This window comes from Stigmatopora argus, chromosome 10 (assembly GCF_051989625.1).
Source record: "Stigmatopora argus isolate UIUO_Sarg chromosome 10, RoL_Sarg_1.0, whole genome shotgun sequence".
In the NCBI taxonomy this organism is placed as follows: Eukaryota; Metazoa; Chordata; class Actinopteri; order Syngnathiformes; family Syngnathidae; genus Stigmatopora; species Stigmatopora argus.
The window spans coordinates 2,368,624-2,383,791 of record NC_135396.1 but is presented as its reverse complement, the minus strand read 5'-3'; the positions used below and the strand labels follow the sequence as shown (position 1 = coordinate 2,383,791).

The 15,168-nt window shown below is 38.5% G+C and overlaps 1 protein-coding gene across 1 annotated transcript in view; it reads right to left on the bottom strand.

Moving 5' to 3' along the window:
* grik4 (glutamate receptor, ionotropic, kainate 4) overlaps positions 1–15,168 on the bottom strand; it is a 220,526-nt gene that overhangs the window by 65,681 nt on the left and 139,677 nt on the right. The window contains exons 8-9 of the mRNA XM_077610706.1: positions 14,492–14,657; positions 2,292–2,470 (exon numbers count right to left, since the gene is read on the bottom strand). Of these exons, the coding sequence (XP_077466832.1) occupies positions 2,292–2,470; positions 14,492–14,657 (345 nt within the window). The remainder of the gene's footprint in view (positions 1–2,291; positions 2,471–14,491; positions 14,658–15,168) is intronic.

Sequence of the window (15,168 nt, the reverse complement as noted above, 5' to 3'; positions counted from 1 at the left end):
CTCCGGGCACTCCGGTTTCCTCCCACATTCCAAAAACATGCACGGTAGGCTGATTGGACACTCTAAAACATGTACATGGTACTTATACGTTAACTGTCTTCAAAATTAATGCCAGTTGGATTTGTTGGCTTTTAACACAACTTTGCCGACACGGGTGTACTTATTCGCGGCGAAAACGCGGGGATGAGGTCGAACAAGGTGGTTCGAAAAAAAATCATGACGAAGCGGGAGAACGGAAAGGTTGCAAAGACAGCGAGAATCCAGACAACCCACGGAGAGCTCCCACTGCTCTTTGGCCCGGGGGTGTCAGGGTTGCTATGGCAACCAGATGACCGCTTGATTGAGGAGAGGACTACAGGTGGAAAGAGCGAACGAGAACGGAATGAAATGTTTCGCCGCCCCCTCCCGACTCTATTATGCATCCATTTGACGTCAGCTTCAATCTAGCCATCCATCCGTTGTCTTGGCGAAATAATGAGGTGTGTATCAATTACAGCGGGACCGGCCATATGCCGCCGACGCCGCCGCCACCGCCGCCACCGCCGCCACACAGCCCGGCTATCGAAGCCATTGAGCGTCCCGAGGACATTCGTCTTCAGTCAGGTGAAGCGTCATCATTTTAAATGTCCGAGGTGTTCGGAATAGAACGGAAGGTTAATTATAAGCATGTGCTCGAGAAGTGGAAGCGCAAGAAGGATCGTATTGTTCTGTTGGAGAACAAATGTTGCTAATGGACTCGTAAAAATGTTCTTTTGGGACACAATGAGCGTTATGAAATTTAGGTATTATAATTGCATGACCTTTTTTTTTAAAGGTAATAAGTGGCAAAATTGTTGTTTTTCCTTTAAGAATTGGAAAAAAATGAAAATGAAAAATCCTACATTGATGAGGCTTCACGAACATAAGAATTGAGTTCCTAAGACAACAATTTGTATACATAATAAAGTTGTTTTCTATTTTTGATAGTATTAAGTCAATTATTTTCATTAAGAATTAAAAATGTATGTTATATATTTTTTGAGGCTGTACTAATATAAGAATTTTGTTCCAAGACCACAATTTGTATAATAAAATATAGTTTTATAATAAAATAGGTCATTTTTTGTTTTTTTTAGAAAGTAAAAAGTCACAAAATTGTTTGTTTTGTTTTTTTTCCCTTAAAAATGAAATAAAAATTAGTATGTCATACATTTCTGAGGCTGGACTAACAAAACAATTGTGTTCTAAAGACAATATTTAGTAAACATAAAATATATTCACCTCAAATTTGATATTAATCAAATATTTGCCAAAGTACTCAGTCACAGCTGAGCTGGGCAGAATAACAATAAATAACTATTAAATTTGGTGTAACAATGCTACACCAGACCAAACACGTCATGCTGGGGTTTTCTCCATTTTGTCAGTCTACATGAAAAAACATTATCTTAAATATGCTTATGAGTTGCGCTGTAAAGGTAAATAGTATATTTGAAATATTGCTGACTAAAGAGTAATTCAGCATTCAGATGGAATGACTGAATTGAATTCCGCCGAGCTTGTTTAAATAGCCGCGCTTTTCATAATTCCAATCAAACGATCACAATCAAAATTTCGGCGTTGCTAAATCTCCTGCTGTAGGGAAGCCAAACCGTGTATGTCATTGCAGACGTGAGGAAAAAATGGAGGACTACATCACAAACAACGCTACAACGTCTATTTTCAGTGTATCAAGATGGATGTACCTAAAAGTGCACTTATTGTTTGTCTAGTAAACATGAAATTATGGATGGAATAAAGATGGAATTATAATTTTTCTGCCGTCATCATTCCTTTGTATACAAAAGCACTTATTTTTTTTATTATTCTTCAAGACACTGCACCAAATTTTTATTTCTGACTATTCTGGCGACTTTAAACTGATGATGTTGTGCTTTCTAAGGATGTGCCCTCAGCCCAAAGTACAACAATTTATCTTCCTGGTGATTCCAGACAGGGAATGGATTATGGCATTAAAAAAAACAACATTTTGCTCTTTCTACATTTTTTTCACTTTTTTGTACCTTGTGGGAAATACAATGTATATCTCAAGAGATCAAAATTGAATCCCTACCAACTATTCCTCCCCCAAGTAAAAAAATAAATAAAAAATCTATATATCGAATTATTGAAGCCCTACCAACTATTTTTTCCCCAAGTAAAAAAATAAAATAATAATTCTATATATCGAATTATAATTTTTATCCTTGCCCTCAGCATTTTTCATTCCTCAGGGATTTTTGTTATATTCCTAGCTTGTGGATAAGACTCACCCGTTCCAGAATGATGTGGGACATAGTGGCGTTGGCGTCCACGATGATGGTGGCGGTCTTGTCATCCCGTATCTCCTTCAGGAGGGGGGTCGGGTCCTGACTATCATCCAGCATACGAACCGACAGCGTCTCCTTGGAGATGAGGAACTGCCTGAGGAGCTGCTCCAGGTTCAATAAGCCTGAGACGCACACAAAAACACAGGCGATGACTTAAAACCAGTGGTGTGCCGTCAGGGCCTTTAAGGCGTTCTCTGCTGGCCTAAGAAATATCTGAATATATATTATATTTTGTCCATCAATACTTATTAAATAATTCCAAATTGTCTGTGTTAGCTTCCTTTCATTGCTTTTCCCCCTGGTTGCGCTGCTTCCAGATGCGTTTTCATATTTAAGCATCTAACCAATCACATTTCAGCTATTATTTGTTGCCAGGGTCAGAAATCTGTCTCGAGGCCTTCACAATCAGTTCTGCAGGCTTTGCTGCATTAAACAAGCGTCGATAAGACTGTTGCTTTAACCAATCAGAATTCGATTTGGTGACACCAAAGCCTTCTCGCAGGCGTAGGGATACGTCATCGCTTTCACCAACTATGATTGGCTAGTGATAGAGTGGACTAGCCATAGCTAGCAAGCTGTATCTATAGCGAGCTGCACAAGCAAATATATTGTTGTGTTGATTTAATAGCGGTTTTGTCAACCCGCAATGGCTGAAGGAGGAGAAGAAATTGATTTGTTTGCAGATTTACTGTCAAAGCCATTTTCAAGACGGACTTTTCAAGAAAAAAAAGCTGGACATCGTTAAGAAAGGTCGGATAACTCCAAAGCAAGCAAGCCTGTCACAACCGGGAACAAACATTTTCAGCACTAAATCGAATAAAAACATTTGCCAGAAATACGACTACAGAACAGGCTTACCTTCGATGGCGATAGAAAAAAAGGAAGAAAGAAAGGAGGATGGATAGTGTACAGTTAAAAAGGATTTTTGGTGAGTAAAATATGGCTATATTCCTAAATAATATTTCAATTGTATGAGGTTATTATCAATTATTTTTTATGTGTCGCAGCTGTAGCTGCAGTAGAGGTTTTATAGCCATAAAATAGTTTTTGCTGAAGGCGCCACTAGAAAATACACGGACCACAACTGCTTGAAAACAAAACTCCGAATTAGACTTGGGCAAGCTTTGAGGGGGTTACCTTTGACAAATGTTTCAAAAGTAGACAGTTAAAAGGTTTTGGAAGGAGCGTGTAGGAATGATGAACAACATCAAGAACGTAGCCACGGTTACTTCGAGATAAGTCGCTTGCGTCTTTAAAATCGTATGTTCAACGAATTTATGTCCGTAAAGCGATGGTACCCCGGAGAACAAAAAAAGCTTGATGGCTCAAAAGTACTTTTGACGAATGTATCGTATGCTACAAAAGCCTCCAATCGTATGGAAATTCAGTCTTTGGACTCCGGGAAGAATGTAAGAGAGGGATTCGCACTAATTAAAATATAGACAACTTAATCAAAAGGCTCTTGGCAGCAGTTAGCGAGTCACTTGGCATCCATATATTTAGCAGGGACCCTGAGAGGTTATTTGGACAATTTCCAATGTAGGAAGAAGGAAAACTCCAGCGGGATTATTAGAGAGCAAAGACCTCCACAAATTAGAGCGAATGTTGCGTCGTAAGAGGAGGCTAATGTTGTATATCACCGTCGTTAAAAAAAATGGGAAAACCCAAGAGTTGGCTTTTGTTGTTTTAGTACTACGGGACAACTTTTGCAAGATTTTTTTTAATGTTCCAAAGTGATTTTTTAATCAAAGCACAGCACATTTTTATCTGATGACTTTTAGCAGTCTGTTCTTTTAAATTGGGCAATTTCACAGTTTATCCAATATCACAGGTGAAATCAAGCCCAAATGTTAGGCATGACTTACTTGTTGATAATATATTTATTGTTATTTATTTGTCTGGTTGTTGTCATTTGTGCACTTTGTGGTGAAATTTTAAATCTCATTCTACTTGTATAATGACAATAAAAGCATTCATTTCAATTCAATTCAAATAACTACCTGAAACAGTACGCTAAATATCTACAATGGTGTCAGACTCGGGTTGGTTCGCGGGCCGCGTTAATGTCAACTCGATTTCATGTGGGCCGGACCATTTTGGGATACAATATTTAGATTTTTTTTTTTTATAACTGGATTAAAAGAACTGGATCAAAATCCCTGAATATTCAGTTTTTTATAGATCTAAAACAATGTTTATTTTAGCTTTTTTATTATATATTTTTAGATTTTACAAAATGATTTTTGAACCAAAAACACAGAAAAAAATGATTAAAAAATGACAATTATTGATTTAAAAGGGGGAAAATCAGGAAATTTAATATACATCTATACTCTCCATTTTAATTTGATCCTAAAACAGAAAGTCGGCACTCATGATTTGCTTTCCCGGGCCACACAAAATGATGCGGCGGGCCAGATTTGGCCCCCGGGCCGCCACTTTGACACGTCAGTCCCTTCAATTTTAAATGACAATTATAACACTTTTAAATCCCTCAAGTGGTTCTGAAAACTTCTTTAAAAGTGTCAAGGCCCACATATGTTTCACCCTTTGTTTGGTTTAACAGAAATACAAACATGTCTGCATCATTACAGTAAAAAATCTCAATTACCGATGTACACTCCACCATTGGGAATTCTTTAATCAGTTCCCTTGAGTACAATACCCTCATCATCCAAAATTAATTCTCTCTTTTCTATCACAACACTTTGCAATTTTCGTAATTAATTCCCTCTCCAGTCGGGCAGAAATGTCACCGCCACACCATTCCTACCATAAAGCAGTCACTCTTTATCCCAGATTTAATAGACGTGCAAAAAAAAAAATCATGTTTTGGTGGCAAGGCTGCCAACGCACATTAATTCCCCTGCATCGTGTCTAACAACGTCAGTAATGAGGCTTCCCGATCTAGACGGCCGTATATTATTGAAAATGTTTGTTTTGCGGTTTGCGGAGGCCCGCCATTGGGGTCCCGCTCACGCCCCGCCTCCAACGTGCCATTCAACTCCCTGCGTTGTACAAGACAGAGCATCTTTGATGAGCTTGAAATAGCTTCCACTAAATCACCCTCCTTGTCTGCCCGCCTCGCATCCAAACCTCCGAGGGACATCAAGTACAATTTCACGTCGACTTTATGACGCTGAGCTGCCGCCGACGTGTCTGCATGCAAATAATGTGACACGCCGTGGAAGTTCATTCTTTTGTCAAGGTTCTTAATACACCGTCCATTCAAAGAGGGGTAATTTTTTCCCGTATTCTCCATTTTCAAATAAAACCAATTCACCATCAGCGTTTTTGAACCACCGCTCTTTCTCGACACTCTTAAAATAGCACAATTTTCTGAAACACGTATCCTCAAGGTTCACAGGGGGTGCTGGAGCATATCCCATCTGACTTCATGCATCAGGAGGCAGACACCCAAATTAGGTGTCCAGCCAATCGCAGGGCACGAGGAGACAAACAACCAATCACACTCGTAGCTAGGTGCAATTTAGAGTGTCCAATCACAGGGCACGATGAGAAAGGACCCATTTAAAGTGTCCAATCAGCTTACCATGCATGTTTTTGGAATGTGGGAGGAAACTGGAGTACCCGGAGGAAACCCACGCAAGGTCGAGCAGAACATGCAAACTCCACATAGGTGGACCAACCTGGATTTGAACCCAGGACCCCAGAACCTTATAGCTAATCAGCCTACCATGCATGTTTTTGGAATGTGGGGGTAAAGCAGAGTACCCGGAGAAACCCCACGAAAGCCCGGGGCGAACATGCCAACTTCACAAAGGAGGACGGACCTGGGATCGAACCTAGGACCGCAGAACTGTGAGGCTGACACGCTAACCTCTCACCAACGGGCTGCTCTAAGCTAGACTTGTCTTTAATAAAATAATGTCAAAGTGAATGAGGATAATGGCATTGAATTTAATATAATTCAAGTTCTTCCAGGCTGAAATTTGGATGTTTTAGCTAGAAGGGAATGACAGTGGCTGTTTTTGTGTTGCAGTCTGACGAGAACACGGATGTGAGGGTTAGGTTGTTTCGTTTCTTCTGAAAGCAAGTCGCGCACTGTATTTTCTGCCATGCTGGTTCTGGATGAGTCACTTTGAAAAGCTTTTTTTTTCTCTGTCAGAACACAAAGACGAGAAGCAGCCCTGCAACGTTACTGTCACTTTTACATTTCTATAAAATGATAAAAAAACACAGATAAAATACATAGTAGACAAAATGTTGTGATTAACCTTTCATTATTTTAATTTGGCGTTTGGGGTAGCCCGTTGGAGTGAGTGGTTAGCGCGTCGGCCTCACAGCTCTGGGGTCCTGGGTTCAAATCCAGGAGTTTGCATGTTCTCCCCAGGCCTGCGTGGGTTTCCTCTGGGTACTCCGGTTTCCTCCCACATTACAAAAACATGCATGGTCGGCTGATTGGACACTAAATTGTCCCTAGCTATGAGTGTGATTGGTTGTTTGTCTTCTCGTGCCCTGCGATTGGCTGGCCACCGATTCAGGGTGTCCCCCACCTCTGGCTCGGAGACAGCTGGGATTGGCTCCAGCTCCAGCACCCCCGTGACCCTATTGAGCGCATGTGTCAAAGTGGCGGCCCGGGGGCCAAATCTGGCCCGCCGCATCATTTTGTGTGGCCCGGGAAAGTAAATAATGAGTGCCGACTTTCTGTTTTAGGATCAAATTAAAATGAAGAGTATATTAAATTTCCTGATTTTCCCCTTTTTAAATCAATAATTGTAATTTTTTAATCCATTTTTTCTGAGTTTTTAGTTCAAAAATCAAAAAAACCTTAACATATATTTAAAAAAATCTAAAATAAACATTGTTTTAGATCTATAAAAAACTGAATATTCAGGGATTTTAATCCAGTTCTTTTAATCCATTTATACAAAAAAAAAATCAAAATATTATATCTAAAATGGTCCGGCCCACGTTAAATCAAGTTGACGTTAATGCGGCCCGTGAACCAACCCGAGTCTGACACCCTTGCTATTGAGGATAAAGCGGTTCAGAAAAAGAGATGGGAGAGAATTTAACGTTTGATGATGGCAACTGAAATCAGTTTTTGAACTTAATGTCACTTAGGATGTATTTGGTGGTTATTATTTGGCACCATGAATAATGCTAATTGTTATTTTTGGCAGTTGTTAGCTCATGTTGTCCTGGGACCGAAGGGTCAACTGTTTGATGTCAAAGTAATGAACCCTAATTTGCCTCTGGTAGTTTGGCATCGCCTCGCATGGAAAGAGCATCACTGGCATAGAAATGGTTACACGCATGAGGAAATGTTATTTAATGTTCAGGAAAGCGCTTCGGGCATAGTAAAATTGGACAAATAAATATGTCATATAAAGGCTTAACATTTACCATTACGCTGTGGGAAAGCATTTATGTATTTTTTTTTATGTTAGGAAAAACAATTGGACTTTTTTTACAGATAACTTAAACAAAACAGTTCAATCTATGTTTATGACCGTGTTTGTTGTTAAAAAAATAAAAATAGGGAGCAGTAGAAAGTTGAGAAATTGGTTCTTCTTTGTAATGAATGTTACAGTAGCCTAGATTGAAATCCACAGTGTGTGCAGGTGAATAATACATTACCTTTGTGATGACTCATCATTTAGCCTGAGGCTATCGTAAGACCTACTTTTATGACTTTGCCACCAATGGGAACTTTCAAACGTATAGTCGAAGAGATATGTCAAAATATTGAAGTGCCAGCGTAATCACCGCTCCATTAACCCAAAATAACCACAGAGAGGAACCATATTTCATCGCTGACTTCCATCAGGTGAATTCGCCTGACATACTCGGCGGTCTTGAAAGTTTTTACTCCAATATTCCGGTTCTGTCCTTCATTGCCAGATTGGATCATTGGCCTAGTGCATAGGTGTCAAAGTGAGGGCCCGGGGGCCAACTCTGGCCCGCCGCATCATTTTGTGTGGCCCGGGAAAGTAAATCATGAGTGGCGACTTTCTGTTTTAGGATCAAATTAAAATGAAGAGTATGGATGTATATTAAATTTCCTGATTTTCCCCCTTTTAAATCAATAATTGTCATTTTTTAATCATTTTTTCTGTATTTTTAGTTCAAAAATCATTTTGTAAAATCTAAAAATATATAGAAAAAGCTAAAATAAACATTGTTTTAGATCTATAAAAAACTGAATATTCAGGGATTTTAATCCAGTTCTTTTAATCCATTTACATACCTGTCAACCTCTGCCGATAACTGCCCTTATAAATGATTATTGATTCCCCTTACAAACCCCCCCAAAAACCTTACAAACACCGTACGAGTCGTGAACTAAAAACACAAAAAATGATTTAAAAATTACAATTATTGATTTAAAAGGGTGAAAATCAGGAAATTTAATAAACGTCTATAATCTTCATTTGAATTTGATCCTAAAACAGAAAGTCAGCACTCATCATTTACTTTCTCGGGCCACACAAAATGATACGGTGGGCCAGATTTGGCCCCCGGACCGCCACTTTGACACCTGTGGTGTACAGTATGTTCAGTTCATTGTATATTAAATAACGTGTTCTCATAGACAAAATAACAAAAAAATAGAATAGTTTGTTTTTCTTGCAAACAGTGGAATTAATCAATAATTTCCAACAATTGCAATTTATTTCTGTTGGTGTGCAGTCAATGCGAAAAATGCTTTCTTCATAAAGAACACAATAATATGGGAAAAAATGTTATTACTATGTCATCTAATATGACCGCAGTGCAAAGGCCTTAAGAATTTAAATGCGAGTGCACCCAATCCTGACGTCTAAGATGATAAATAGTCAGTATCTTGTTATACTCTTATCCACTAAATTGCCTCCCAAGCACTCACTTTCAGATTTATGCTCCACTTTAGTTGCCTTCGTTATACAGAAGTCACTTCACCCCTGCTCCAGTAAAAAAAAAATAACATGAAAAATGTTCACCTTGAGGAAAAAAATGTGATTCTGGCGGCAATGTGATGGGCGGGTAGAAACATTTCAGTGGTAAATCTCTCGAGACCGTTGAACACATAGTAACTACCATGTCCTACTGCACCCAAATGGAACACAAGAAGTGACCGTCAAAAAATAGCAACTCTAGACACCAATTGGCTAAAAATGAAGGTGGTAAGAAAACATGGCAAAAAGAGAGAAGAACGCCTAAGACAAGGGTGTCAGACTCGGGTTGGTTCGCGGGCCGTGTTAATGTCAACTCGATTTCATGTGGGCCGGACCATTTTAAATATAATATTTAGATTTTTTTTTATTAATGGATTAAAAGAACTGGATTAAAAGCCCTGAATATTCTGTTTTTTCTAAATCTAAAAACGTGTTTATTTGAGCTTTTTTCTTAGTAAGGGAGAATCTCTTTTAATCATTATGTTCATATTAAAGTGGAAAACAGAAAATATTTTTATATATTTTTAGATTTTACAAAATGATTTTTGAACTAAAAACAAAAAAACGATTTCACGTGGGCCGGACCATTTGAGATATAATATTTAGATTTTTTTTATATTTATAAATGGATTAAAAGAACTGGATTAAAAGCCCTTGAATATTCCGTTTTTTAATAAATCTAAAAACATGTTTATTTGAGCTTTTTTCTTAGTAAATATGTTCCATATTAAAGTGGAAAACAGAAAATATTTTTAGATTTTACAAAATGATTTTTGAACTAAAAACTAAAAAATATGGATTTTATTGATATAAAACAATGTTTATTTTAGCTTTTTTAAATATATTTTTAGATTTTACAAAATGCTTTTTGACCCAAAAACATCAAAAGAAAAAAAATGATAAGAAATTGCAATTATTGATTTAAAAGGGGGAAAACCAGGAAATGTAATATACATCTATACTCTTCATTTAAATTTGATTCTAAAACAGAAAGTCGGCACTCATGATTTACTTTCCCGGGCCATATAAAATGATGCAGCGGTCTAGATTTGGCCCCCGGGCCGGCACTTTGACACATGTGAACTATTGCGTCGTTAGGTTAGGATTATTTTGCACTCTGTGCGACATATTTGCCTTGCAGTTGATTAGAGAGTAGTTTTATTCTAACATAGTGCAAAGGGTTGCATAAATGATCGAAATAACTCAATACCGACAAGCATAAAGTACGCTTAACATAATATTAGGTAGAGTTATCATGGGTGTTTAGATAAAATAGACCATGAGCTGATGAGGTCCGATTTTTCGTGTCTTTTGTTTCCGTTACAGTAAGTGGCATCTACTCTTATCGTCTCACTTCTGAAAATCCCCCGGAATGTCTTTTCAAATGGTCTCTGCAAGCATCTGTGCAAATAAGAAAGTGTTATCTTTATGCGTATTGCTTTATCTCTCAATGACCACCGTCATGGGGGGGACCCAGCAGGTGGACAAAGACAAGATTAAATTGTTTGAAAAACACCATTCAGGGGAATTGGAGCCAAAAACAAAAATATTGTCAAAGCAAACCTGGTAAAAAAAATACATCAAAATGTACTCACTGTCTTGGCCAAGGGTGTCAAACTCGGGTTGGTTCGCGGGCCACATTAACGTCAATGGCATTTCATGTGGGCCGGACCATTTTAGATATAATATCTAGATTTTTTTTGATTTTTCTAAATTGGGCTAAAAGAACTGGATCAAAAGCCCTAAATAGTCCGTTTTATAGATCTAAAACAATGTTTATTTGAGCTTTTTTAATTAGTAATGGAAATGTCTTTTAATCATGTTTTTTATAAGTAGAAAACGGAAAATATTTGTATATTTATTTTTAGATTTTATAAAATGCTTTTTGAACTAAAAACACAAAAGAAAAAAATATTTAAAAATTGCAATGATTGTTTTTAAAAAGGGGAAAATCAGGAAATGGAATGTACATCTATCATCATTTGATCTTAAAACAGAAAGTCGGCACTCATGATTTACTTTCTCGGGCCGCACAAAATGATGCGGAGGGCCAGATTTGGCCCCCGGGCCGCCACTTTGACACCTGTGGTCTTGGGGGTTCGTTAAAAAGTGAAATTTTTCATGATTTTGTTTTCTTCCTTCAACACTGTTGTAACAAAAAACTTTCAGAGTCTACCTGAACGGAACTGAAATGCAATCTCATGACATTAAACTGAACAAAAAAACTGTCCTTGAGGTTCTTTTAGTGTTAGTAGGCTTACTTTATATTGTATGCTTGATCGAGTTATTGAAGAATGATATCAAAACATTAGCATAAGATGGTCTCGTGAGGAAAGGGCCTTGGCTAATGTCGGTTGGAGTGCAGGAACAACCTTTGGACACATTTACACTTCTGCTTCTGTGTCCTATGCGGAAAATATGGCCATTTTCGTCACACTCAATTAGGCTGTCAGGGGTGGGGATGATTAATGAGGCCAGAAGACGTGGACGAGGCATTGATAGCAAGCTGCCAAATGAATTACGAAGCGACTGATTCTAACACACAAAAACGAGATGTACCCCCACTCACTTTTCCACTAAATGAAAAAAGTACAGCTAAGAGCATGCAATCAAAATGCTTGCTTTCAGGACAATCTTCTTCCTTCATGATGCCAATGTGGTTATTCGCCCCCAAATCAGTATAATTTGATTATTCTTCACTGCTCAATAGCTTGCTCAACATTTTTTTCATTTCTCGCACTGTGCCTACACGCTACTAAAGTTGGTTTCTTTTTCCAAACACTCCATATTTTATGTCCTACCGGCAACTTAGAGCCTGGCTTCACTATCATTATTGTTTTGGGTAACCCTCTAAGACACATGTGTCAAAGTGTCGGCCCGGGGGCCAAATCTTGCTTCCGTTGCCTTTTTAAAAACATGTTTTTAGCGTGTGGGTGTAGCGTGTATGTTTAAGCTGGTGTATGTTTTGCCATGCCTGGCTGCGTCTATAAAAACGGTGCGTCCTTTGTGTGTAAAATACAGAAATAGCACTCGTTACTGATACTGCGGCTAAAAATACGATGCGCGTATAGTCGTGAAAATACGGCAAATAAAGCGCCAATTTTGTCTTAACTCAACACTTGAGAATGTTTGTGTGTAAAAAAACCTACAGTTTTCATCAACACAACTCAATTGTATGGATGCAAAATCAAAAAAGGAAATGAAGACATTTGTATTTCCTCATGAAAGCGCCACAAACTATAATGTCGACATTCAAAACTTTTCTCTCTCATCATTTTTATTCATTCAACTTGGTTTCACCGCCTGCTGTCGGCTTTCAAAAGTTGACATTTTATCTCAAAAGCAACTCCTTTTCGAATTAATAAAAGGCCTGGAATTCGGAGAACGCAACCACGGAGCTCAAGCTGGGAGGAGAACTCCTGGGAAGACCGTAAACCCAGAGCCACATAACATATATAGCGGTTTTCCCTCTTCAAAATTGGAGTATTTTCACATATAGTTCCTGCAATGTTTATGAAATGACTTACACCAAGGGTGTCAAACTCGGGTTTGTTCGCAGGCCGCAATAACATCAACTTGATTTCATGTGGGCCGGACCATTTTAGATATAACATTTAGATTTTTTTTTTTTTTTAATTGGATTATAAGAACTCGATCAAAAGCCCTAAATATTTAGTTTTGTTATAGATATAAAACTGTTTATTTGACTTTTTTTCTTAGTAAGGGAAAGCATCTAATAATCATTTGTTTTTCATTTCAAATCGAAACATTCAAAAAAAAAATATATTCAATATTAAAGTGGAAAACCGAAAATATTTTTATATATTTATTTTTAGATTTTACAAACTACTTTTTGACCTTAAACACCAAAAAATGGATAAAAAATTGCAAATATTGATTTAAAAAGGGGAAAATCAGGAAATATAACATTATCTAGATTTCCTGTAGGCCGGACCATTTTAGATATAATATTTAGATTTTTTTTTTTAATTGGATTATAAGAACTGGATCAAAAGCCCTAAATATTTAGTTTTTTATAGATATAAAACTGTTTATTTGAACTTTTTTTTCTTAGTAAGGGAAAACATCTAATAATCATTTGATTTTCATTTCAAATGGAAACATTTTTTTTAAAAATTATATTCAATATTAAAGTGGAAAACCGAAAACATTTTTATATATTTATTTTTAGATTTTACAAAATGCTTTTTGACCTAGAAACACCAAAAGAAAAAAAGGGATAAAAAATTGCAATTATTGATTTAAAAAGGGGAAAATCAGGAAATATAATATACCATCTATAATCTTCATTTGAATTTGATCCTAAAACAGAAAGTTGGCACTCATGATTTACTTACTCGGCCCGCCCATACTGATGCGGCGGGCCAGATTTGGCCCCCGGGCCGCCACTTTGACACCTGTGACTTACATGATTTATTCCTTAAACTACAAGGTAAAGGTTGTAACCGTCTACGTTGACTTTGAAGGAATGTCCATTCAAATTAAATTGGGCGGCTCAGTCAGAATCCGAAGTTCCCGAATACGCTTTTTGATGCATTGAAAAGCTATTTCCAATCTTAACACCGACTGTGAAACAAAAGACAAAAGGTCAGGAAGCGCCACTTGAGGTCATGGTGTCTTTGTCTGGGAGTTGTAATTACTACTCGCTGGACTACAAGAGGGTGGGAACAAGCCTTGATTTAATCTTCCTTTCTATTTACGGAAATAAATTTGCCCCAAGGGGATGGAGATGCTTTTTTGAGGTCATTCACTTTAGTATCTGTGGAATCTAACAGGCGCCTTTGACGAGGCGTTGGTGAGATCAATGCTCGGCGTGACTGCGAAAAGTGTATCTTTTTTGTCTTCTTCTTTGTGGTTTTTTTCGGTTCATCTGTCAGCTGGTGATCTCTATCAGGTGATGTTTTGGGAATACGTGTTTGACAGGCTATATTTGATTTCGATTTCATGATTATGGAGTGCACATTGTTTATTTTAGGCTTTTGGCATCGAGCTGTGTTGCTACGGTTGCTTCAGACTTTGTGTCAGAGGGTGAGATTTTGATAAAGAGCTGTATCTGCTTCTGGGATGCCGTTCCCGAGCATCCCAGATAGCTTAGCGTGTCAACATTCCTTACAGGAAAACACACAAAACACTATTTGCACTTTGTCAGCAGGCGTAGGGATGGAATGTGTCGGAACATACTCCCCGTGTGTACACCCCGTGTGTTCGTTCTGTACTCACAGTCAGCCTGTGCGCAGATGAGGCAGGCGGCGGTGCTGTTAAAGAAGGTAAGAAGGCTCGCTACGGCCAGGCTGACGTCCATGTTGGTTGGCCTCATGTCCAGAGTGGTGAATCGGGGGAATTGGACTTTTAAAATGTCTTCCGGAGCCACCTTCACGTAGGGCACCTACAAAGGGAAAATATGTTAGTCCAGGAGCCACTTAGCGGAGGAATCTGGCAGTCCAGGTACTGGAAAACGGTCTTAAAAACCTTTCAAAAGTCCTTGAATTTGGCCGTGACCGGACGTTTGGTCGCCGGACGTTTGGTCGCCCGGACGTTTGGTCACCGGACGTTTGGTCGCCCGGGTGAATACAATTTTGAGAGCTGGTTTCAACAGTAGATATTTAGATATTAAACTCTCTCTCTCATGAATATAATTTTGAGAGCTGGTTTCAACAGTAAACTCTCTGTCATGCTGCCAAACGTCCGGGCGACCAAACGTCCGGGCGACCAAACGTCCGGGCGACCAAACGTCCGGGCGACCAAACGTCCGGGCGACCAAACGTCCGGGCGACCAAACGTCCGGGCGACCAAACGTCCGGGCGACCAAACGTCCGAGTACCGAATTTGGCCATGTCCAAAGTTCCCAACCCATATTTGAACCGAATTAAATAAGGAGTAACCATTCCATCATCAAC